A 26,835-nucleotide genomic window follows, 5' to 3' on the forward strand; every position below is an offset into this window, starting at 1 on the left:
GGGGGAAAAAAAATTGTCCATTTTGCTAATTCCCCAGTGGCACGAAGAAGTAAAAGTCTGAGAGGGAGCAGGTGGGAACTTTCTGCACTTACTCTGAGCGCCGGAAAATGATTCAAATCAGGTGTCTGTCCAGGCGTGGGCCAAACCATCCCAAACCACAGTTGTGCAAATAGTGTACAGTTCAGTCTTACTCAGTTTTATCGGCAAATGTGCCAGCCCCAGATGTTTCTCCAGCATGGTAAGGTGCACTGACCCATGCAGCTTATGGCAGTGGTGGCTGGTGGTATTTGCATGAAAACAATACTTGCTTGGAAAGAAGTTGAAGCCTGGTCAGATGGTCATCCTCCTTTCAGCCACCAGACCTCAGCTAACACCCTGTTCCCCACTGCAGGGACAAAGTGAGTAACACTGAGAAGAAACAGCGGGAGGTGCCTCTAAGGGACCATCACAAAACAGCAGTGCCAGCCACAAGCAAATGAAGGAACATCTACCAGCCACTATATGCAAGCTAAATAATGTAAATACACAAAATAATCTCACAAAGACGATAAAAGAGGAATATGTGGGTCCCCTGAGCCTAATTTTTCTGCAGATGGTACATGTCAGAAATAGCCGGTATTCAGAACTGTCTTTTCAGGGTATGCTTCTTTAAGGTTACTGAAAAGTTCCTTTATTCAAGAAATTAGCTTAAATGTCCTAAGGCACAGTATGTACTCTGAAAATACTCACATTTCATTTGATTGCTGTTGCTAATGTTTCAGAAATGAAGTAAGTTTTCCCCTGGGGACATTTAGCCTGGCTTACCCATTTGTCTGAGCTTCTTCAAAGGGAGAATGATTCTTAGTTCTAGCCTGATAACAGCACAGGAGAAAAACCAAATGCAGTGTTAGGAAAACAGCGATTTATTAATTTTTGGGGTGGAGGGGAAGCCACAGGTAAATTTAGTAATAGAAAAAAATATTTGTATAAGAAAACTGATGCTATTTCATGATTTAGCTGGGAACACTGAGAACAAAAATACAAGCCAAACCAGTTTCAACTTCAAGCGTATCTGAACACTTTACTATTGCTTTTTCTTACCAGCACTTTGTGAATCTGAATGTTCATTTAAGGGATTCATCAGAGATGGGCTGAGGGGAAAGGTTTGGACCATGTAAGGTTCTTACTGATAATAAGCTACAGAGCAAACGGTGTCAATTTCGCAAGAATTCTGCCATCTTCCGCAGTAGAAATCTCACAAATTTTGCTTTTGGAACATCACTGTATTTGAACAAAACTGGAAAATAAACCTCTTCTTAAGGATCAAATCTGGACCTGGCCCCAGGAGAGACTGCAGATTGAAAGACTGGAATCCAGAAATGTGTTGTGAAAACTCCCTGAAAGCAATACACTCAGACTTTAAGTCTTCTTTTGCATCATACTTAAATACAGCAGTTTTTCAAATTAAATCCTATTTCACTATATCATTTCAGTTGGCCATGGAGGTTCCTGGTCCAGCCTGAAGCATACAAGGTGCCCAGAGGCACCTACAAGATGGTGGCGGTGCTCACCTGGTGCCAGCTCTGCACCATCGCTACCAAGGGAGAAGGTTGCTCCTACAGACCCAGACCTCAAGTGCGGCTCTGGTGCCAACGCAGCCTGCAGGAACAGATTTCTCAAGCCTTCCCCAGTGATGTGAGTTACTGAAGCTGCACGCTGCTGCTTCTCACTGAAGAAAAACATCCCCCTAAAAGTGATTTAGCACCTAAGATGGGGTGTAATGCAGGCACGTAATCCAGAAAACCTTCGTTCTGCTAATGTTTAACCCTAAAGGTTAAACTCTTGCGTGCCGATAAATTTATGAGTTTAAAATTCCTTATGGACTTAGAGCTGTGCTTGTGCAGATATGCAGCAGAGCCTCAGGCTTCATGATGTTAGGGACTCAGGTCATGCTCATCCCTGGTCGGGATCCAGAAATGAGGTATTGCTCTGCCTAAATCCTCTGGGGGCTCTTAATGTCAAAGGCACTCTTCTGGTTCACTTTCTGCATGTGTACAGGACGAGGCTTTTCACAAGCTGCTGCTGCTTTTCTTTGCAAAGCCACTGCCTCGAAGGAATTTGGTGATGGTGTCCCTCTTTGATAGACTAACCTATGAAGCAGGACAATCCTCCAGTGGCTGGGAGATGTGCTACCTGCTCGTCCTGGGCCTGAGAAAGCCAAAAGCCAATGTCTTTGACTTCCCAGGAGACCCACCAGGCCATGGGCTATTCAGAGGCACAGAGAGGGCTCAGCCTGGTTGCTTTCGTCCTCCTGGAGGGCAGGCCAGCGAGCAGCAGAGAGTGCTGGATTCGTGGGACTGGAAAAAGAGGCTAATGAGTCCGCAACCTCACAGCGCGGGTACTGACCTGGGAGACTGGGACTCTGGTCCCTCTGAGGGTGCCTACGTCCTTTTTTTGGTCTAGTGATCCACCCCAATGGGTTGGAAATAACGACAAACCACAATAACAATAGCCAGCTAAACAAAACAAGTATAAACAGAAACAACAACTGAGGATGGGAAGACAAATGGCCTTTGGGGATATTATTTAGAAGAGATTTCAGACTTTGATTTCCCAGGCAGAGAAAATGGCAAATCAGCTAATGTGACTCCTTGGTTCTTGAGAAAGAGGCAAACCACATTTTCCTAAACCTTCTTGTAGCCGAAGCTGTTGAACTGACTCTACTACAGTAAGAAAAGAGTAAGGCAGGAAAATGGAGGCCAGCACAAAAAGCAAGGCTGGAAAACCCGTGACTCCACGCTGAACAGCTGAACGTTTCTGAGTTGCTGCCTCAGAAGTACAAGAATCCCCCTCGGCATCACATGCCTTTGCTCGGTCCCATGGGAAGGAGAAGGCTCTAATCAGCTTCCTGAGCCCCGCGCGGAAAAAAGATCACACTGGGTGCAAAAGTCGTTATGCACGTAGTAATAGCATGTCCTGTATATTGACACAAGCACTGTACATAAAGAAAAAAAAGGACGTTTGCCCCGGTTATACAATACAACACAGAGACTGGCAGAAAGTAAACAAGCTGCGCTGTTGTTCTTTATGCCACGAATTAACGCCTGAGCTAGGGGAGATGCGTGCCCCGGCTGGGAGCAGTGCAGCAGCGGGGCAGGGGCAGGCAGAAGCAGGGGCAGGGGCAGCGCTGGCCTGAGCCCCGCACCAGCAGCCGGCTGGTGGGGTGGGAAGGGGCCACAGCGGTAGCTGGAGCTGTGGGAGCAATGGGGAATATGAATTAAGCCTCAGACTGATGGGCAGCAGAAATGGGGCCGGGCAGAGAGTGGGAAGGAAAAGCAGAGCTGAGGGAGGAGGAAGTCTGCTTTGTCAGGCTACACCTGAGACCTCATTTCAGGATGCTGTCTGCTGCCACCTGCACAGGTTCCCCTGCAGAAATAGCTCACATTTTCAGCTTCCCTAGCTGAAGATTTACTCTCTTTTTCAGTGTGAATTCGCTTTGTTTCTGCACTACAACTGCTCTTCCCTCTCTCCACAGCTCGCTCTCTTTCTCTCTCAAATTTAGAAGACTTCAAAATAAAGAAATAACCTACTGCTTGGAAACAGAAATCCATTGTTGCATTTCATCCTCAGTACAGTACACCTAGCACGGAAAACGGACTTTTAAATTTCCCCAATAGTTTGGAAATCGGGTGCGGAAACACTGGAGCACCCATTTCCTCCTCCGCCATCCGCTCCTCAGCTAACCTGCGGAGCTCGCTGCCGTCACATGCCGTCAAAAGCAAGTATTTGCCAGGATTCGGAATTGAACTGAATATGCAAATGAACACACGCACACACACACACGCGCCAATATATATTTGCATACATATTTATATATAAACAGTAACTATTTTTAAAAAGCACAATAACAACATCAAAGAAATCTCAGGAATCATGGCACTCTTCGTTTGCTGTAGACGGGCCTTTGTTCGCCATAGACAGACTGGACTCTGCCTGGTCTGCCATAGGCTTCTCCAGTGGCCTGTGTCAGCATAAATCCCAAATCCCAAACAAGCAGCGTTGGTGAGGGTGCTAAAAACACAGCAGGTGACAACAACAACCTAATGGTTAGTGGTGGAGGAGAAGAGGAATAAGTAAACAGAAGCAAAATATGCGAGTCGCTTTATTAAAAGCATACCCATTGAGCTGCTTCCGCTACCTACAGTGGCCCATAAATTCCCTCTGTCCTAATACACTCAAAGCGCCAGGATGCATTATTCAGCACATGCGTAATTCACCACATTCTTTTGGATAATAGTCAGTTGTTGAGCCGGACTCTCTTTCATGAAGGTCAACAGCAACGCCACTGTTGTGGCTGTAGAGCATGGCAGAGCCTCATGGCACGTACCGACCAGATTAAAACAAGGATCCATGCAAGGATCCCATGTAATGAAGGCCACAAGGTTCCCATGTGGGCGTAGAGGCACTTCTGTGGAGGATCAGGCCCTAAACTCACATTGAAAACCACAGGAAGGAACTCAGCACCCAGTCAAGAGGAGGACTAGGTGTTCATGTGGCCACCAGAAAAGCCAGTTGGCCAACTGGAGTTTCCCTCTTCGTGTGGAATGATAATTCGGGTGCTGAAGGATAATTGGAGAGTTGAATTTGAGGGTGGCCTCAGTACCCTGGGGGACTCTGCGCCAACTGCTTTAAACGAACTGTGTGGGGGCTACGGTGACACTACTTTTTCTTGCAGGTTTTGAGATCAGCCGTGCCGTTGAACTACTATATTAATACCGTGAGTTGCGGATGTCGCGCTTGCCAGTGAAGAAAGCTCCTCTGCCTTTGGTTTTGTAATGTATTCTGGTGCACGCGTCTGCTGTGCCTGTCTCTGTTTGTATTAGGTTAAACGCTGCTGAAGTAGATGGGCCTAATTATGGCCTGTCAGTCAAGATTAATATGAAGCCATTAAGCTGGTTTATGCAACCAGGTAGCTGAGCAATAGGAACATCTAAAACAAGTATGAGGCAATGTTGGAGGCTGAAACCATGCAATCAGCAGGCTTTTGTTGTGAAAAGGCATGGGAAACACAGAAGCGAGCGCTGCCTTCATCTACGGACTTGAGACAAAGCACAAGATGAGAGAGGATTCGCTGTGGAAGACTAGAAAGAGCTACCAAACCCATCACTGGTCCAACCCCAAGTTGGCCGTGAGTTAGATGGGCTGAGCGAAACAGGGAGGCTTGAAGCTCCAAACACCCCAGGACGCCGCTGTTATTCGCTTCACCCTGTGCTCAGGAAAATAAGCTCTGGTAGCTCTCTTTCGCAGTGACGACACAGGAATGATTACCCAATTCATTACCAGCTTCCCCTCCGAGCAGAAACGCTCCAGAGAAACTCGGCTGTTTTTCTAATGGCTGGATCGGAAAAGGGTAACTCGGCAGCAACGCTTCTGGGAGTTACCTCTCTGTGTTCTCCAAAACATCGCTCTTATGTTTGTGGTTGTGCAGAGTTAGGTGAGATGCAGGTAGATTTTCTTGGTAATTAACCAGGTCTTCATTGACTTTGTTAATGCTATCCTAGGTATTTTTTAAAAGGAGAGATTAGTGTGGGAGAGGCTAATTAAGAGAGAAAAATCAATTAAAGAAAAACCCAAGTTAGCTTGTAAGGAAAGAACAGGGAAATTTGAGACAGGATTTAGGAGCCAGAGTTTACAAGACAACAGCTGAATTTTGAATAAATTGATAGTTGATTTAATTGGATGATTATAAACTGGAATAGTAAATTCAAACTGAATCTTTTATTGGTTTTGAGATAAATTTCTTTAAAGAAGCTCAGTGTGTCCGTTTTCTTTACGCTTGGAGGAATGGACAAGAAGACAGCCGTAACCCCAGACCTAAACGTACACATCCACTTGAATTTTTCAATTGGACCATACTTCCACCTCCCAAGGGAAAAATACTGAAAAGGAGGCATGGCTTGGGGGGCCACTGCATAGTGCTGCTATGGGACCTTCCTGTCTTTCTAGGGCATGAAAGGACCTTCTGGGGGAGAAACTTCTTTTGGGCAACGCTGCAGATGAGTGTGAATAGGTTTTACCCATTTTGAAAGTGGGAGAGAATTTGTATACTTCTTCTATGCACCCAACGGGTACCTTTAATTTACAATCACGCTACTGTGGATGGACAATTGCAACCATTTTCAGGCTACTGTACACTTCCTTTAAAGTTCTGATGGCAGAAAAGCACCATAAAGTACTACTTATCCCTTCACATTTATTATTTTCATCGGGGCAGGATGCAGAAGTGCCAGGTACTTTCCAAAGAAGCAATCCCTGCTATGAAGAACAGACACTCTTAGCTTAATATTGCTATGATCTCCAGCTCCCAGTGCAAAAACACAGAACTTGCACTGTCAGGAGCTACAGAGAGCACACGCACGCACACACACACATTAGGCACTTTGTTTTATTTTGCAAAAAAAAAAAAAAAAAAAAGAGTCTTTATATATAAACCATTTCATTCTCTCTCAAAACATTCTACAACTATACAGCTGTTTGCTCCGTCATTTGCATAGGAAATACCACAATACAAAAATAAGGTGGGGGGAGGCAAAAGAAGCAAAACAGCAACCAATTTATGCATGTTTCCACGTATAAACATTTGAAGCCTTACAAAATTATTTACATCGTTTGTCAACTATTTACATTAAGAGCAACATTTCTAACTATAACAAACAAAACTATAATTTATCAAGTATATGTAAAATTGTCTTAAAAAAAAAGAGTCTATCATATACCACAAATAAATAAAGACAAACAACAGTTTTAACAAAGCTAGGTTTTCCTGCAAGACCCTTTTTTGGTATTTTGATTGTCTATTCTAGCCTTTGGTTGACAGCTTAATATTACAGCTTGTGAAGTCCAGACACTTAATAGGTTTGTTTGGTTTTCTCCTGTTGTCTGGCCAAATCCTACACGGTCTAACCTCATCTTTGGCCCTTCATCTACTATTTCAAGGCTGAACACTGTGGATCAAAGTCATTGTTAGCATAAAAGGGCACCACTTCATTGACTTCAGTGGAGTTTCAGCTACTTTTGTCAGCAGTAAATTTCCCCTGCGTGTGTCAATCTGAACAGTGGATTAACTAAACTGCACTGTAATTTTAAACAAAATTACTGTATCCTTTACCTTCTAGTAAATTACATGCAATATCCACATGAAACTAGATCATACTGGTGCTGAACCAGCTTAACATGTCTGTATATGAAAATTGCATCCTAAATCCTTCTTTTAAAGTGATACTAAGTTTAGCTTATAGTAAGAGGTTTAACATTCTGTGTTCATTGTAACTATTCCCGTTATTTAAGCTTCCAACATTGACTTTGCAGTTCATTCTAAATGTTTCGCCCTTTTAAGCAACTTGAAAACAAAATCCTGCTTTGAATATTCAGTGCACACCGTTTTGAGTTAACAGGTACAAAACATCTGAATGCTTAGCTCATTTCTCTTAAGAAAAATGAAGTTAAGTTGGTGTGTTTTGAGAGGTATTTCAATAACTTTTTTTGTAAATGTGCCGTATCAAATGTAAAACAACTGCTTTTTTCAGATGATTCTTAGAAAACTTTTGTATTAAACCTAAAAAGCTGATTTGCATATTTACAAAATCTTTGTCATAGCAAACATGCAACATACAGAACAAAATGTTTTGTTCTATGGCTGTTTACGAATTTTTCTATGTATTTTATCTCCACAGAACGACTTAACATTTAAAAAAACCCCGTAAGTAGTAAATATGTCCAGTAAAAACCTGATAGATTACAATTCATGGCTTTTCCACTGCATTCATTCATCTGCAGCCTCTCATTAATTCGTTTACTAAACATTGTCACAATAATGACAGTGCTTTGGTCAAAACACCGCAAGAGAAAAAAAATAATGTATAAAGCTGCAATGTGTCAAGACATAATACTTGTCAAGAGATGAAACCTGCTGACTAAAGCCATATACATCATGAGAGCAAACAAACGGCAGAACACTCTGGTATTGTGATACAGTGTCTTCCCTTTTTTCTGCATAAATATACAAAATATACATTTCCAGTTTCTTTTGAGATTTCTTTTAAATGGATAACCCATATTCAAAAATTAAACTAATTTTAGTTGTATGTCGAGAGTCAATAGGAAATTGCATAGATACAAAACAGCCTCAACGACAAGTCCAGTTTTTAGTTCTGATGCCTCTTCATGTGGAGAGCCAGGTGATCGGAGCGGGAGAAGCTGCGATTGCAGACAGCGCACTGGAAGGGCTTTGCCCCTGTGTGCTTCCTGTAGTGGCGCGTTAACTCATCTGAGCGAGCGAATCTCCAGTCGCAGCCTTCCCACGTGCACTTGTACGGTTTCTCACCTGAAACAGAGCACAGAGAAATGAGACTGTCAGCTGGCACTCCCCGGGAGAAAACTGATGTCATATCACGTTGAATGGCACTGCTGTTCAATTTAAAGAAGAAATAAATGACAAAACAGGAGCTGATGTTTCCTAATTATTCACAGCTCTATTCAATAGGCTCTGAACTAACAGCCCCTTTGTTTTTTCAGTGAATTTTGCTCTTGAATCTGTGATTTAATACCTCAGTAAAATGTAAGAAACTTTCAAACATACAAATTGGAGACAGCTACGGTACAGAAATGCACAGAGGTAAAAAAACTGCACGAGACGACTGAAATACGCTCCTTGACACTCATCTCAATATGAGAGGGAGTAGGGAAAAAGAGCTGTCTCACGTGACAATCCGGCCTAGTTTGTAACTTATGCTTGCACCTTTTAAAAATGGGTAAATTAAGTTATACAGAGCTTTTTTTAAGAGGTCTGAAATGGGAAGGAAGACTTCTATAAAGATTCTTTGTAGTGTGCAGATCTGTTGAAGAGCTTCTGATGTGTGAAGAAAGGGGCACAGTGTCTTGCAAACACAGGGGGGATAGTATTTTCTAAAACATCAGGGGCAATAAAAACTTGCAGTATCCTGGTTTGGGCTACCTATATATAGGAGAAAGCACCTAAAAGATCAAAGCACCTGTTTTCAGAATTGAATGTCTACAATCAGGTGCTTAAATAGCCATATTTTAGAGGTGGTAAGTGCTTGCTGTCTCCATCAGTCTATACTGACGTAGGGAGAGCATGGCGTCTCTGAAAACTTGCTGTGTTACAGCAGCTCTGAACAAAACTTCAAAGTATCCAGTTAGTCTTGAATACAGCGGGGCAAGCACCCAAAACATTTGCATTCATCCATTTTAGAACTATAAATGGGGTATTTTAAGCATGCCTATAATTTATAGATTTGTTTGTTGAAACAGGAGAAACATGAAGCCACAAAACCAAGAAGACTTCTGCATGAAACCAGAACTTTAAGCATGTACATACACCTGGTCGGGAGCCGGTATGGACACGATGTCACCATACAAGCAAGCTTCATATAAATAAAGAGGGGCTAAGATTACTTATTTATAGGCTATTGCTTGATGTTGGTTGACAAAAACACCTTTCAGTTAAGAGAGTCGATTGCTATCTATATCCTTTATATTAACTTGACCCATTTGGCAAAAAGAGAAAGAAAACTGAGTTTATCAAAGCACTCAGCAGTAGCTTCATCTGGAGCAGAATCAGCCCAAGGCTGAGCTTTCCAAAAAGTCCTTTCCAACAAATCTTACAGATCTTCTCCCTCTCCATTGGTCTCAGACCTTTACCCTCACAGTCTCAATCCTACAGCACTTGGAGTGACTCCTACTTTTCCCTGTTTTACCATCACACGAGCACGCGGAAGAAGGATTGCAGTAACCTGCAATCAGACTGTTTGTTCTGCACCAGTTATGCAGAGAACACCATTTGAGAAACTCAAAAACATTACTTCAGAGACGCTAATTTATCATTCAGATGAAATTATGAAACTGGTTTTGTCTGCAAGTTTCTACTGCTTCTTCTGATCAACTAACTAGTAACCCTCCATCTACTACTAAGAGCAGAATCAGCCCTTTGCTCACAATGGGGACATGACTTCATCTTGGCAGCACAGTCACGCCCAGAACCAGGCCTTTACAAGGAAAACTAATGACCCAGCCAAATAACCACCTCTTTGCATACATGGTGACTGAGATTTATTGAAATCACAGTGGAAACATATCATCCCTTAAGAAAAACAAACTTAGAGCCTGGCATCACCTCTCACAGAGTTCAAAACTATTTGGCAGATGGCAAATCGGAACACAAATTATTACAAATTTCTATCATAGTTGAATTTACTCTGCCTGATGCTGACTGAAGACTGGAATAATCTACTATATAGGACTCTTTTTTGCTTCATGCAACGTATACTATAGGTCAAAATACAGATTTCATTCAAACCCAGCGTGTAAAGCTTTCTAACATCCGAGAAGCCAGTTGAGATAGATAACACATTTGGTTTTCACAGCAGAGTGACAGGAAAGGACTCTATTCAGCAAGGGCTCTTTTGCAGTACATACATCATCTTTAATGTATTTAAACTGGGTTATTATTGCAGTCTGTAAAAGACTGCATTGCTGATCCATAGGCAGAGCACCAGGGAGATCTTCCATGAATGTAACTTTACGTTAAGGTGCTTCAAATGCTGGAGTAATGCTTTTGCGCAACCTCCGTGTGTGCACGTGTGTTAAAACGTGCACACTCATGTGCACACACGGAGGAGGTTGCACAAAAGCATTACTCCGGCATTTGAAACACCTTAACGTAAAGCCAGTGTATTTCTTTCTTTTTCTCCTTTCTTTCCCCTCTTCCCCCATATTAGCTTCAAAGCCTTCTTTAAAAACCTTCACTTAAAACTGTCATATTATACTTGATGCTAAACTCCCAGTCTTGTGATCCTCCCACTCTAACTGCCCAGAGAGAGCATATATATGGTCAGGCCTCTGTATACTCCAAACACTTGCTTATCCATTTTGCAGAATTACACAAGGAATGAGAGAAATGGTAAAGAGGTCAGGGAAATGGCACTTGTTGAACAAAAGCCTAGCAGTATCCAGACTGAACCAGACCGGAATGGGGACCAGGAGATTAAAATCTCAGTTTCCAAACTTGGTGTCGAGGAGGTATTGAAGTATGTGAAACATCACTGTGTGTCACACTACACTGTACTGGAAAAGCTGTCTCAAAGTTGTCCCAGGTAGGTGGTACCTGACCCCATCTGAGTCCAAACAAAACTGCTGCCCCCCGTTAAAACTTTTTCTAACCTGCGAGCAGCATCAGCACGTGATATGAAGGCTCCTGGCATACAAACCTCCAGCAGTTGGAGCAGCAGTGAACCCCGTGCCTTGCTGGGTGCCACAGCTTCCACGTCAATGCTGAATCCAATGGCCAGACCCCCATCAAACTCCAGGGGACACAGCTTCCCAGAGACACTATCTAGAAACTTACCCCATTGTCACGGTCACTTCACTGCCTGCCACAGCCTCAAAACCTCCCAGGCAATGGCATTGCTCAGGGGAAAAGCGAGGCAGTGCCGTGTAGAACAGCACTGCTCCTCCTTACCCACCGACTTCTGCAGACCTGAGCTAAACCGAGCAGCGCTCAGGGGATGCGCGGAGGGAAATGAGCTGGTGCCTTACAGAGATTGTTTTAACAGTGTTACTTTTATGTACTGGAAATTAAAGCCAGAACGCTGCTTTTAACCCCTGCTTTGGCCAACAGTGAGAACTGGAAAATGTATTTTTAGCGCCAGTGTAGAGGCCCGGATTATTTTGAATAAATCCTAGGGGTAAAATACTGAATATCTATGTTTGTAATGCTAGTTTCCGTTGGAAAGTTCTATTTAAGAACTGAATCAATTTCAAATGTTTTCCTTTTGGGCAAGGAGGAAGGGGGGCAAGAAAAAGAAGGTGGAGATTATTTTCACTCCTTTAAAGAAAGCAGAAGAACAACTAGCTGGTAGTATTTTCTCTCTCTCAACCTATACACATGCTTTTTGTCATTTAGCAGAAGTAAGAATTTGGTTTAAGTTCCTGTGGCAAGGGAAAAAGAGCCTCACGTTACATATTTTCTGAAGTGACCCTACTTCTTTGCTATGCTGACTTTAAAGCGCTGAGAAATCTGGGGTTGAAGATTTATTTTTTAAAAAAGCAGGTATACACAACAAGGGACACTGAACCCTTTATCCACTGTTTTCATTGGCTACACAGTAATGTAAGATTTGTTTACTTTAATGATTGTGAGAAATACAGTAGCTGTAAAGTTTCAGAAATATTTGGTTTTCCTCCAGCAATTTAGGGCTTCTATAGGGTGTTAAACCAAGAACGCCACTGGTCATCAAATACGAAGGCAGTACGGTTCAGTTACGGGAACACGATCGTGGTATCAAACAGATATTTCACTGTAAAAGCAAGAAAACAGCTAACTCCTCCACTTCAGGGGAGCTTCCACGGGATTTGTTAGAATGTCAACACTGTTCAACTAAAACACCATGGAGGAAGCTGGTACCGATTTCCAGCCAAATAGCACACTCCAATCCTTTCTTCCCAAGCCAGAAATATTATACACAGCACTTCTGGGAAACAGAACTGCTTTCCTTTAAATTATACTTCAACAGGATAGGGATTTCATAAGTTTAATTGGATTTCTGCATAACCTCCTTCCAGTATCACTGATTTTAAATATTTTGCTAGGCTTATACATCACAAAATATATTTTTGAGTTCTTCAGCTGTTAATATGTATCCATTCTCCAGTTTAAAAAAATACATTTGCGGACCATGAGAAACAGACTTGTACTTGAGCACAGAAATTTTAAGCCCTAATGTTTAGTTTGGAAGCTCTTTTACAGAAAGCACCTAGCAAGAGATAAGGGACTTTAACCTGAAAGGAGACTATTTTGCTTGCAAGGTGTCTGTCTGTTAAAAAAAATTATTTATAATGCTGTGAGATTGCAAGGATGTCAAAAAGATGTCTGGATATCCACATATAACATGCTAACCTAACCAGCCACTTCAACAGATAAACTACCCCAATGCAGATCCCAAGGTTCGGGATCCTTGCCGATACCTCAAGAGAATGGTCTGGACCAGTGAGGCACACCACGTTGGCTCTTCTCCCTTTAATTTATCTTCTTGGATTTAGTTGTTTCAAAATACACTGACTGCTTTCCTAACATTAATTATAGCCACTGGCAGTGACCGTCGTGGCCATGCTCATTTGGGTAAGGTACAGTGACATTAGTGTGGGGGGGTTGACGCTCATTTTGAAGACACCCTCTATCTTCAACACATAGGCTCTGTTCAAGAAAATGTTTCTGTTTAAAATTCTGTTTGGAAAAAATGAAAAACTGAAAACCTCCATTAGTGATGAATTTCCCCATTAACAAGAAAATAAGCTTCCTTACTTCACCAAAGAGTTGTGTGAGTTTATTTCTGCAATTCACTGCTAGGATGGCTTTCTTTAAATATAAAGCTGCAAACAGCAAGGGCCAGATTTTCAAACCTAAAGTTAGGTAACTCTATTGGTATGCAGAAATCCAAATACAGGTATTACACCAGCCAACGCCTGCAACTTCTCTTATTTCCTATCAGAAATTTCTGTCAGAGTGGTGAGTTTGCAGCTCCCTTGAGAAGAAAAAGCAGCATGCTTTTCAAAGACTCCACCAAGACAACACCTGATTACAGCTCGTAAGGGTATAAAAGTATAAAGACACCCCCCTGCCATTCTTTCCATCATTTTAATATCACTTGTATTTATTACGGAATTATTTCTAGTGGCAAGTGTTCGGCCTTAAAAAATATTCAACTAGGTGTGATAAAAAGGTAGTAGGCAAAGCAGAAATTTCTGCACCATAATTGCACCAGTTATGCACATAACCTATATTATGCCCAGTTTTAAAACAGGTTATTATAAAGACTTATGTTGTCTCAAAGTTTTCTGGTGCATTTGTTTTCAAATTTTTCACATCTTAACATCAGTTGTCTTAGTTCCCTGACATGTTATAGCCTCAAATTTTTAGAAAAAATAAGAACAAATGAAATGTTTTTAATCTGTTTTAGTTTGCCTGAAACAGCTTTCCTCTAATTCACAGCACCACAGTTTTAAACTCTGGTCTCTTCCAGGCTGACTGGAACCAAAAGGAGTTGCTTGGGTGCATGTCTGCACTCTTCAAAAGAAGTTTTCAGCTCCCAAAAGTTACCTAAAATTAGAGCTTCCTTCTGCCATTAACTAAGTGCTGTAGCCATTGTCAAAAGCAGCTTGTTGGTTGGGTTTTTGCCCTTTTTTAGGACAGGAGGGGTTTTTTTTTTTGTAAAAGAGAAAGAGCAGAAAGTTGAAATGTCAAAATAAAAAAATCTCTCAGGTGTTTAAAAGCTCTTTAGCACACTGAAATTCTCAGTTGTCCAAGATGGAGATGGATCAGAGGACTGACAGCATGCAAGGTACGTCCAGCTTATTTTGTGAGTGACAAAATAAATTTAGCCCTTGAAATATCCAGGCCACCAGTGTTGTGAATGCATAACATATGCTGCACATTTTCAAATGTGATAAAGCCTCTGCCTAGTATAGTAATGGCTAGAGGGCGACCATTAAGTACTACTTCACAATGAAACAGCATTTTAAGGAATCCTGTAACAGAGAGCTGTTGCGCTTCGTAAGTCCAATCACTGATAAATCAAGCAGTATTTGATCTCTAACAAAAGCACGGACAGGAAAAAAGGTAACTGACTGGTAAGCAAAGAGGTGGTCAAAAGAGTTGTGCATCATTCACTTTCTGACTACAGAGGCGCAGAAGGCATTATCTTCTAAGAGCTCCCACCACTGCTTGAAGCACTCTTATTTTGCTAAGTGTTATCTTACGCAGTTCAAGGATTACTGGGGAATCTTGACTGGCCTGTGCAATGGTTTATTTTCTTTCTGGCATAACATTCTGTCTTAACAGAGGTGGTCTCTCTTCAAGGAGATATGCAAACAAAGAGGAAAGGAATTTTTTTTTAAGTAGGTTTATAAGAAATCCATGCCATCTGGGGTGCATGGCTGTGTCTACAAGCCCTGTGCTGAAGAACACATTTCCTCATCTATGCCTGTGGTACAAGAACAGCTCTTTAGCTCTCACACCAATAACACTGGCTCTTGTACAGTCAGATAAGAGGTGCTCTTAAAATGGAATTTATTAAATGCGTACTGTAGACTTCCAGATTTCCATCTACTGTATGCACACAAACATTAAAAAAAAATTGAAAGCAATACATTAAAGCTATTTTAACTCAAAGCGAAGCACTGTACACTTGCCAAAATCAAAGGTTTTAATATGTCCTTAATCAGAGTTGTTAGAGATCACTGAATATAAATAATGCAGCCTGACAGGACAGGAATGCTGCTACCAAGATACTCAGACTAAACTAGGACATTACTTAAATGTTTCTAATCTTTCACCAATGGGAGGTGCAGGTCATCTAACAAACAACAAACAACACACTACCCTGGAACCAGGAGTCAATCGTCCCAGTCAAGCTCAGAAATTAATGACAATAAGGAATATCTAATCAAATAATGGAAAGTTTTAATCACTGGCAATTGCTGTGAATCTTGGGACTATATTAGCTTATGTAGGGCGGTCTCAAAATGAACTATATTTAAAGCCGGTCTCTTAGGTCAATAGTTTCCTTATCAGGAATCAAATATCCTGGAACTGAAGTTTAATCCTCTCAGGGAGCAATTGACAGAAGCAAGTTTTTTTAAGCTTTCATGCTTAGAGGGACTTTCTAGGCTTTTAATCAAAAAGAAAATATTAGGCTTTTCTTTCCAGTATCTAAAATCTAACAGGAGTACCCCTCACCTGACACCTTGGAATTTAATTCCTGCTTCATAAATATTGTGTGCTGGATGCTGATGTGAATGACCAGTAATATTTAATTAAAATTTACGTTTATGTTGCTAAGATTTCACCCTCTTTTGAGCAACACATTCAAACATGTCTCATTTCGGTTATGACTACAAAGAACCGGATCAATTAATCCCAAGGTCTGCAGTCATTCACAAAGTGTTTGGAAAAAAATGCATTATTTTCCCTTAAACTGTGGTTTGCACAGGAAAATAATGTACTTCCATTTCTCACACAGGCAACTAATGGATTTAGCAGAATTCATAAATAAAAGATACCAGCATATTCTCCAGCAGTGTTTAGCAACACTGCACTTAAATGCACTTTGTCAACACTTTTATTTAACTCTTCTCCATTTTTCCTTATTGTCTCTACCAATGATGGCATTTACTGACATCTCTTTAAAGTATAATCTGTGCAACCGACTCATCTAACAGGTTAAAGAAGCAGAATCTGCACAGAAATATTACTTGATAGCTATTTTCACGATGCAAAGATTTTTCCAGGATAAGGTTTGCTACGTACACAGAACGCTGCAACCATGAGCAAGGCAGAGTCTTTTGGGGCCTCTGTTCCCAACTTGTACACCATGAGTGAAATCCCTCACCTAACACTCAGGGTGATTTGAGTCTATACATGTTTTCGCAAGGTGCTTTTTTTCCAGCAGGAGTCCAGCTACCACTCATCTTCCGTTCTGAACAATGGGCAGCCTGAATTCCCAGGCAATTCTATACGGTATCACCTTTAACAAGCATCCGTATACAGCTACGGTAAACTTGGAGCACCAAGTCCTATAGACTGCTAAAGTCTATTGCACGCAACTGGTTCTAATTCTGATGTACCATCAGAGCCTAATTCTGGATCTATTGAAGCAGAGATCTAAATTAAAATAAAACGTTTAACACCTTGAGGAACCACACAAGTCAGCAGCTGTCCCATGCCTATATAAACATTTGAAATAACTAGGGACGGTGGAAGTATTTTGAGTGCATCTCATTTAGAGAAATGCCATTTCTCTTGAGTTATCTCGGCTTCCACTTCCCATCACCAAATACAAGCTCTATCTATAGATAGAGATGAAATAGTTCTGCAGTTAATGCTAGAAACTATTAATGGCAAGCCCACCATGTGACCAGAGAACATGCCTGTACAAAGACTCTGTATACGGAAAACCAACATGCAGCTGGAAAATGTCCTCAATGTGCGTGCCTTGATGTGTTCAAAACAATGACAGATTTTCCTCTTAAAACTGTACACAATTCTGAAGTGTGCAGCTGTTCACAGAAAGAATAAAAAAAACCCACCCTGGAGCCAGCAGCTCTTCTGCAGCGTTACAGGTAGGGTACAGGTAGGGTATTCCAGGTGCCTGCATATCAAAGGTTCAACTTCCACAGTCCAAATTTTTAACATATAAATAAATCTAAGAGAGTAAGTTATAGGACCACTGTTTCTAAAGAATCACTTGAGATATATGTATATACTCAGATGCCAGAAAAGGAACCAAAGGAGGTTTATCTACAACACAAAAGTAACTGCTTTTCACTGACATTTGGCACGTTTTTCAAGTTGGACACAGCTGTTATGCCCGAGCCTTAAGGTGGTTTTACTGCTGGACAGCCCACAATAAATGCATAACCCCCTCTCCCATTATATACCGTAGCTGCACAATGCCAGTTATGAAACAAAACTTGTTCCATGCCTAACAGGTAAAATTATTTTAAAAGACAATCCCTGCTTCAAAAGGTCAAAATATCCAATCTGTTTTGAGAGATGTTCCAACAGGTACTTTAGCATACTGAATACCATTTTATCTGTTGCAGGAATAACTAATATCAAGTTATGATACCACACTGAGGTGTTTTAAGGCATTAAAATGTACCAGACATCTGCTCCAGAAGTGCATGGAGATGGATACAAAATGTCCTGCATCTTTGCAGCATTTGAATCTTTGTTCATGTTCAATTTTGGGGTTACCAGTTTACCAACAACTAAAATTTACGTCATAATTTACAAACACTGAAGCGTTACCTAGAGAATGAAAAACAGGTGCCCACTTCAGCAACTGGTAAAAATACATTAACCTTGCTTATTTCTTTACGTGAATACTGGATTCCTAATCAACAGCAAAAGTCCAGTGTAATTACATTAAATCAGAATAACTATACCAGCTTATACCAGCTGACTTGGTGCAAGGAAAACACCTTGGGAACACCTAAGAAGAAAAATGTAAGAGATTTTCCTCTTGACCATTTCCTATAGTTTTATTTAAATGTAATTTATAGTCTGCTAGTGTGTTCATATCTGAATTGGAAAAAAGACTACAGCCTACATTCCACCTATCAAAAAACAACATTTCCCTTAGGTTTGTTCTCAAAAACGGTCTACTAAACCCAGTGAAAACCTTTCAGAAGAGAAAGGCTGCTAAATAAATACTGTGAAAAGGCTGAGATTTTCCAATACAAAAGGAAAACCATAAGGTCTCTCTTGACTTTTAATGGCAGACAAACTTTGCTGCAGGCTCTTTTATTTTAAGATGACAGATTGCTGAGAAGGGCGGGGACCGGTTGGGATGAGAGAGAGACTGCAGCCAATTTTAAAAGGTATTGTTAAGAAACTAAGAATAAGGACAAAACAACTTCAGTGGTCCATGATTACTAAAGAACGGGTTTAGCCAGATAAACAGGTCTGCTATCCCTGAAGGGATTTGAAAGAATATCACACACAACTTTATTAAAATGGATTACGTGACACTTGCTTTAGACTTGAAGGTAAAAACTTCACAAGAGTCCTTTTTATAAAATAAAATTTTAAAAATATCGAAGTTCAATAGCGCTATACGAATTCATAGTTCTGGGGGATGCAGTGCACAGAGGCACACACCCAAATTTAGCCCGCGGCATCGAGCCCTTCTCTTTGGAGATCAATAGCAAGATTCCTCTGCACTCCTGGAGGAGCTGTGCAACTTCACAGGTTTCCTCGAGTTTGCGCCCATTTACTTTAACATTCAGTAAATCGATTTACAGTACTGGGTAATACACATTTCAACCGTATGTTAAGGCAGAGATCAGAATCGGTGCTGGAAATCTTAAAGTATTAAGTGAATACTGAAGAGAGTTAAACTAATCCAAACTCTGAAATAATGCAGGTAACAGGATACAGACTCACATTCTTGCATGTAATGCACACTTTAGACAGTTTATCCCTTCATTCACCTCCCTAGAAGACCCTTTGTGTTACAGACCTGCTTAAGTTCACTAGATTTTTATCTAAAACAACATTCTTGTTTCCATGAATACATCAGCTCCTCTGACCTTTGCACATTTATCCACATTTCTAAGGTCAAATATCTATAGGTAAAAAAGTGAAGGCAACAATAAACATTAGTGACCCTAAGCAATATATATTAGCGATGTGGTATGTATTTCTATGCACACAAGTATTAACTTTATAAACCCTAAAGTCATTACTACTCAAGGTACAAAAAAGATGTAAACTGATTTAAGAAAGGAAAAGTGTATGTTTCAGATTATGACTATGTAATGTTCATTTTTAGACTAAAGCTTTGCTTTTATCTCTCTTCCTAGTTATTGTATAATAGCAAGCGAGATATTTAAAACTGGTCTTTAGTTGCTGGCTAAAGTGCGTAAGTGGAAATTGCACACTCTTAAATTTACAGATTATTTATTAAAGAGCAATGGGATTATACTCTCTGACATGACTCAGGTTTATAGCCTCATGACAATATTCCTTTCTTACTAAGCTTGCTGGTAATGAGTGATTATATATATCAAAAATATTTTTAACAGTGTTCTTGTTTAGTCTATTACTAATGCAAAGCAATAACCTTTGTACAGTTGCTTTTAATTTTTTACTGCGACTGCAACACAGGTAACTCATTTATCAAAACAAAATTTCCATAGTAACATTTAGCCTGGAGATACTCAATTTCTTTATGATAATCCAACAATCCATTCAAAATAGCTGCTGAATAAAAGGCCTTGTTTCCATAGAGATAGGGAAACATTTTGTTAGATCATAGTTCATGCTAAGTTTTGTTTTGACTTTTGGTTTAAACTTAGGTGAAACCCCATTACTCGAACGGCAGAGCCGTAGCGCTGACAGCCTGCTTCAATAGGCAAGTCGCTTGAACAGTGACTCGTGTTTTGCTCTGAATCGAGATCCACGCATAGAAGAGCTGAGGTTCATACTCGGTTTTAAAAACAGGAGTCGCAGCCCTCTCATTTGAGTTCTTTACAAAATCAGTCATGCGCTTTTCACTGATTTAGCACGACCAGTTCTCTGCTAAGATCCCAGCAAAGAACTATCCTAAATAGTTTCAGGTGTGCTGTTGGGGAGCTATGTTTTTCTCCCCCATCTCCCTCTCTCCTCCTTCCCCCTGCCTCAAGAGGTGAATGCTTAGAGCACCTAGGGCGATTCCACCTTCCAACTGCTGTCCTCTGCAAGCATGGCTCCCGCGCCCACGCACAAGCAACGCTCTGTCCCCAGCTCCGCTCCACGCGGGCCCATGAACGGGGACTGCACCTGTAGCTGCAGGCGGAATTTGATCGAGGTACAAAAACCAAGTGTGACACACCGACACTTTTCACTTCCTCCATTTTAATGTCTTTCACTGACAAAAAATTGAAATTATGTCTTTTTTAAAAAAATAAATATATAGAACCACTTGTCTTAAAAAAAGGCACACTTAATGTTAAGGACGAAGCAAATGGAAGTATCTTGGGAGTTTTCATGCCATTTCTGAAAAATTCTAAGATTAAATAATTCTAACAGGTGAAAGAGAAAGTCCAAACCAGAAAATTCTATCTGTTCAGATAATCTTGAAAACTATAACATGTTTACTATGCTTAATACATTATTCAAGGGAAAAAAAACCTTTTTTTCTTTTAAACACTTTATGGCATTTTAGATTGAAAAGGAAAGTTTCCATCTGTTTTATTCTTAGCTATTTTGAGTTCTGTATTATAAAAGGTTTAACAAAACTGCATTAAGAATAAAAGCAGTTTTTCCTCTCATCGACTAAACCTTAAATTTTTCTTAACTGAACTGCCAGTCTGAACCCACACCACTCTACAGAAAACAGGGAGAAGATGGCAGATGAAACACGCTTGCTTTCTCAGAAAATGTGTAAGCCATGAACGAACAAGAGACAGTGAGAGAGTGAGTACATACCCGTGTGAGTTCTCAGGTGCGCTTTTAAGTGAGAAGACTTTGTATAAACTTTCGTGCAGCCTAAAACAAAACAAACCAAAAAAGCAGAGAGGCATTTCAGTAGGGAGAACAGGAACGCTCCGTGTTATGTTTAAGCTTCCTCACTCAGTGCTGGGGTACTATCTGGAAGCATTTAAGTCTACTACCTTCTGGCACCATCATCTTTTAGAAGTAAAATTTGATATAGAAAGCTGCTAGGGAGCTGTTGCTTTACACAGAAAAGAGAAAACCGTGTATGTTTCTGTTAGACTTAAATGTAGTATAGACCAATAGCTGCTACAATCTACATACAGTAACACCTGCTACATAAATTAACAACTCAGAGGGGAACTTCATTTTTTAAAAATTTCCTAGAGAATTTGCTCAAGCCAGACTCGGTGTCATCATTACCCAGGGCTCAACATAACTTTTCCACTGAGCATTTATCATACTGCACATCATATGGGTGATACACCACTGAGAGTTATGTTGGTAAAGGGGGAGATCAACCATGAGCAGCAATTTCTTTCTGTGCTCGGATGGGTGTGAGCGTCTTGTATCTGGGATCACGTACTACGTGGAGGCACGGTTTATAGTCAGGTTCCTTTTCCCCTTCAGCATGGAAGAAGGAGAGGCTGGAAGGGAATCCATCTGTAGACAGTTTTCAAAGGTAGCTTTAATGGATTTATGCAGGCAGCTGAATCCCGTTCATAACAGGGAAGATACGTCTGTGGCCTCGGCTACCGGGAGCTGAAATGATTCTTTCAGCACCAGCTGATTCAAAGTGAGCCGTACTGCGTTGGACAAACTGAGCCTCTGCTGCACCGTGGGTATTGGAAAAGTGGAGCAGGAGCTGCACGGTCACACTGACTTAAATTACAGAAAGCCATCACTTTTTTTTATTTTCTATGGGGTACAAGTTTTGTAACACGGTAAAATAAGCTCAGGCATTTACGAGAGTAACAAATGACATGAAGAAAAGGGTATAAGTTATTTAAAGAATGTGAAAGTCTGCCACACAAAATAAGACAATAAAGAAGAGAAATTCTTGACCAACAAATTATTTGATTCTCCCTAGGTGTAGACTACAGCTAAAGAAAACCACTTATACCTCATCCACGATTATTCACGCTTTTTTTTAATTGCAAGAGCTGGGATTTTATGGCACGGCTTGCTTACCGGGATAGTCACAGTAGTGGATACGTCTTTTCTCCAAATCTGGGTTACTTCTCCTGTTGTATCTGACTGGTTGGATGTTCTGGGGGGTTATGGGCAGAGTCGCTGGTAAATTCGGATTGTGAATTGCCAGCTTGGAAGCTATAGTTGCGGCGTACGATGGAGGAGGGGTTAAATTCTGTAGCATCTCTGCTTGTCTATCTGGACTTCCGGGCTCTGAGCTTGGGGGCGAAGGAGGGAAGTAAGTGGCCTGCTGCTGCAGAAACTGGTTTGGCATGGTGTAGGTGCAAGGGGGGATGCCCTGGAACTGTTTCATCGCAGTCTGTGGAACAGCCGAGGAGAGCGTGTTAAGGCCCGCCATGGCTGATGGCATGGAGACATTGTTAAGGGAGTCCATCACGGCTGCCTGAGTAGTAGTGTTGGGCATATCTAAATCCGGTGAGCTCAAGAGCTGATATAACTGGCCTTGCTGGGGCGTGACGGAAAGATGAACATCTGGAGTAGGAAGCTCCTGCTTGATGAAAATGTTGTTCACATCGGGAGTTTGGTGGGAGCTGAAGATGCTGGTAAATTCGGGGAGGGCCTGAGTGGGGGCAGGGGCAGGGGCAGTAGTTTCACTCTGGTGACTGAAGATGGTGACCGGCTCTGTCTTGATGTGGGTTACACAGGGTCGCTGAGATTTGTACAGGCCAGTTCTCAGGTGGCTAATGTCAGGGAGGAAGACATTCATGTTGATGCTGTAAGGCAACCCTTCGCTGTCAGTGAAAAACTGGTCTACAACCGAGGCACTGTCTCTTCTGTATTTCTTATGTTCGGGGATGACAGGAACAGGCGGGAGCTGAGGTGCCAGGTATTTCTCCATTTCACATCTTGTCTACAAAAACAAAACATACCATAATACACATGATTTGTTACCAACTAGGAAAGATGATGGCATGCAAGTCATGTGAGGCTTTGCAAATAAAAGGCAATACTGTTCAGCCAGCTGCAAGCTACCTATGGAGGAAGTTATAAACATTCATGCTAATGAAAACCTGTCTTTTATAATTGGCGCGCTAATCAACATCATCAAGGACAAGGAGATAAAGTCATGGCACAGGTCGTTCACACAGAGCAAGCATTAAGATCGATCTGATGTTTCAGCATACGACAAACTTTTCATCTTTTATGCCTGCAAGACAGTGCAAGGCACAGAAATGACAGGCGCTGTGCCTAATCTGCAGATCTCCTGCTCTGGAATTCACCGCTTGAGCAGGGTGACTGCCTATCTGTTTCACCCGCTTCTCTTTGAAATGCTAACTCTAAAAGCCACATCCTCAGCTGGCTATTTGAATGCTAATACTTCAAATAATGTTTATATATATATATATATATATTCTATACTTCCAGGATTTTTCATCCTTAAAAGAAAGGTATTTGATTAGAAATACAACACCAAAGTGTAAAGTTATAAATAATATCGAATAAAAAGAAGACGGGTTGACTGCATCAGAGTAGCCTTTGTGTAAAGTGTCTCCAGGACCACACTTAAAAAAAAAAAAATCTGTGCAGTGTATCATTGGCTTATAGCGTGATAAACATGTCCCTATCCATGCCTCGGTCCTAGGAGAGCTCTTTAATTACTGGGAAATCATTCTCTTAGCGTAGTGGTGCGAGGGAATCCGTGGGTGGCTGGAGCCCGATACATTACTGGTACAGTCATCGGCAAAACATTTATCACGCACTCTCCAGTGGGCAAATGCTACATTCCCCCCTGCCCTGTCAAGACTGCGCTCATACCAGACCCGTTTAGCACCCCGCAAGAGAAAGCAGCTGACAAACAGCAACTCTGCCCGAAAGTGGATTTTAGGACCTTTCTTCAAAGACCCCCGGTAAACACCACAAACAAACAGAGCCGCCTTCCCGTCCCTTTGATCTGGATCTGCCCCGACATGCCAGGCTACTTTTTCCAGCTCTTGTTTACGAGCCGAGGGCAGCTCGCTTTGAAGACGGGAGTTATTTATTCGTTGGGGAAGACACCACTGAAACGCAGCGCCCGACAGCACCGGTCCCCCGGGACCCCCCGTCCCACCACCGACCCCGGGCCGCAGGCAGCCCCCGCGCAGGGGGAGGCCGGTGCCTCACAGGGGCTCCCACCGCGGCCCACCGGTCAAGCGGACACCGTCCGCGGGCCGAAGCCCGGCTGCGGTCGGCGCCTCCCGCTTTTAGCTCCTCCAGCTGTTTGCGTGTGGATCCGCTCCCAAACAGCCTCCTGGGACGGGCAGAAAGTCCCGGGAAGTCCCCCCTCGCCCGGTGTGTCGTGTCGTCCCCCCCCCCCCGAACATGACTCCCTGCGTGGGCGAGGAGGACAGGCGGCCGCTCTAATTCTGCCGCCAGGCAAGTGCAAAGGCAGCAGCTGTAGCTTTCAACACACCCGCGGGGGCAGCCCTGCTCCCCCCCGCCCCGGGACGGCCCGTCAGCCGCCGCCGGAGCCCGCGTCCCGCCTCAGCCCCCGCCGCCTCAGCCGCACCCCGGGCCGCCTCACCGCGCTCCGCCGGCGGGAAGGCGGGAGCCGCGGCGCCCGCCCCGCTCCGCAGCGCTCCGCACAGGCGGGCCGGGCGGCGGGGTGGGGCGGGGGCCTCTCCCCCTCACACACACCCCACCGCCACCTCAGCCCCGCACCTCGGGGTCCGCAGCCCGGCCCCACCCAGTCCCGCCCGCAAGCTCCTCAGCGGCCGCTCCGCGCCCGGGCGGCCCCGCCGCGGGAAGAGGGGCGATGGCCGCTGGGCTGCGAGGGGGGTGGCCGCCGCCTACCTGTACCATCTCCTCCGCCGGCAGGGTCGCGCCGCCGCCCCCGCCGCCGCCCCCCGGGTGCTGTTGCTGCTGCTGAGGCGGCGGCGGCGGCTGCTGCTGCTTCAGGTCCTCCCCGGGGAAGATCGCTGCCTCCCTGGCCCCCAGCACGGGCTTGAGCTGCGCGAACACCGGCTCCTCGGGCTGCTGCACGGGGCCCAGGCGGGCGCTCATGGTCAGCACCCTGGTGGCCATGAGGCAGGCTGGCGGCGGCGGCAGCGGGTGCGGCGCGGACGGGCTGCCCGCCCCGGCGCAGGGGGACTGGCCCGCGGGCGGCTCCGGGCGGGCGGCGGCTACTCGTGCGCTCACTCCCCAGGAGCCCCAGCCCGAGAGCGCATCCACTCCGGTGTCGTCAGTGCCTCGCCTGTACCTGGCCACGGGTATCTACCCGGTGACACACGCCCGCCTCTATTTCACCCTACTCCACCCCCGGCCCCCCCTACACCCCACCCAGCCCGGGGAAGGGGGCCGGCCCTGCGGGTTGCCCTGCCTACGGGGAGCGCGGACGGCTCCTCCCCGCGGCGCGCCTGTCCTGCCCTGCCCCGCCGCGGCGTGCCCAGCCGCGGGGAGCGCAGCGGCGGCGTGGGGCGGCCCGGCCCCGGCCCCGGCCCCGGCCCCGGCCCCGGCCCCGGCCCCGGCCCCGGCCCCGGCCCCGGCCCCGGCCCCGGCCCCGGCGGGGCGGTAACGCGCGGCCAGCAGCCGCGCTGCCCCCGGCGTTGCGCTGCCCGCCCAGCACCCCGGGGAGAGGTGGCCGGCGGAGGGGCTGGTGGCTGCCGGCGTGCCTCCCTGTGCAGGCAGGGGCTGTGTGCAGGCAGGGGCTGTGTGCAGGCAGGGGCTCTGTACAGGCAGGGGCTGTGTGCAGGCAGGGGCTGTGTGCAGGCAGTGGTGCTCGCAGCGAGGTGGAAGAGGGTTTTCAACAAGTGCGGCGGTCTGCCGAGGCCCCTCTCGTCCTTTAGTGTTCTTTATAGTCTTTTAAAGAGGCGCTGCTAATGTAGGCCTTTTAAAATAACCGTCTCTGCTACCTTTCATCTTCAAAAGGGTTTTAAAGGCAGTCATTCAAATTTATTATTTTTTGTCCCGAAGGCAACTCGTACTCAAAAGCTGCTGCTAATAAATTTCAGCGCTGCAATATACATCTCCACCATACGCTGTGAAAATGCTGTTACAGAAATTGCTCAGAGGAGAAGGAAGAAGGGGAGAGGAAAAGAGATAGCGACAATTGTATCTTGTCCCGTCCCCCGTTCCCCCCCCCCCCCGGATGAGGCAAGTTTCTATTTACTTGTTTTGAGGTGTGGTTTCGACGCAAAGCATATTTCCCCGTAGACACAGGACGGTGAGCTAAGCTCCTGCATGTTTCACTGAAGGAAGAGAAAAAGAAGGGACGCTGTCCTGTGCAACACTAAAGGGCTCACGTTGCACGGGAAAAGTACAGCATGTAGTGGAGTCTTGGAAAAAACCCAAACTTTCCACCTTTCCCCTGGCCCTGCCAGCCCTGTGCTCCTGGTTTGCAGGGAGAGAAGCTGTAAATGCACGGAAATGTTGGCAACCTCCCTCTCCCCGCATTTATCCCCTATCATTTACAGACAGGGCTCTTTTTTTAAACGTAAAAAAGCATTTTTCTGGTCAACCTGGCGCTCCTCCCCTTTGCCTTCCAGTTCACAGCAAGTAGGATGTCTCAAGAGCCTGCATGCAGAAAGCTAATTACAGAACCAGGAAAGAGTTCAGCATAACATTTCTTTACACAAACTGTCTGTTTAGCAATATGTAGCCGCTTGATGCTTGTTATT

The 26,835-nt window shown here is 43.8% G+C and overlaps 1 protein-coding gene across 1 annotated transcript; it reads right to left on the reverse strand.

Moving 5' to 3' along the window:
* Positions 1-6,416: 6,416 nt before the first annotated feature.
* On the reverse strand, positions 6,417-25,453 carry KLF5 (KLF transcription factor 5). Its single transcript, XM_072850085.1, has 4 exons — positions 25,013-25,453; positions 22,223-23,093; positions 21,026-21,085; positions 6,417-8,362 (listed from the first exon to the last, which is right to left on the reverse strand). Exons 1-4 carry the CDS (start codon positions 25,241-25,243, stop codon positions 8,184-8,186), a joined length of 1,341 nt encoding a protein of 446 aa, XP_072706186.1. The 5' UTR covers positions 25,244-25,453; the 3' UTR covers positions 6,417-8,183.
* Between the last annotated feature and the right edge of the window lie 1,382 nt (positions 25,454-26,835).

Source organism: Ciconia boyciana, chromosome 1 (assembly GCF_034638445.1).
Source record: "Ciconia boyciana chromosome 1, ASM3463844v1, whole genome shotgun sequence".
NCBI lineage: Eukaryota > Metazoa > Chordata > Aves > Ciconiiformes > Ciconiidae > Ciconia > Ciconia boyciana.

What these genes read in the sequence shown, in the direction of transcription:
- KLF5 (XM_072850085.1), bottom strand. Translation starts at nt 25,243, where the DNA reads ATGGCCACCAGGGTGCTGACCATGAGCGCCCGCCTGGGCCCCGTGCAG. An exon ending in CGGCGGAGGAGATGGTACAG is followed by an intron (nt 23,094 to 25,012) that starts GTAGGCGGCGGC and finishes TTGTTTTTGTAG; the next exon opens with ACAAGATGTGAAATGGAGAA. An exon ending in CCACTACTGTGACTATCCCG is followed by an intron (nt 21,086 to 22,222) that starts GTAAGCAAGCCG and finishes GTTTTGTTTTAG; the next exon opens with GCTGCACGAAAGTTTATACA.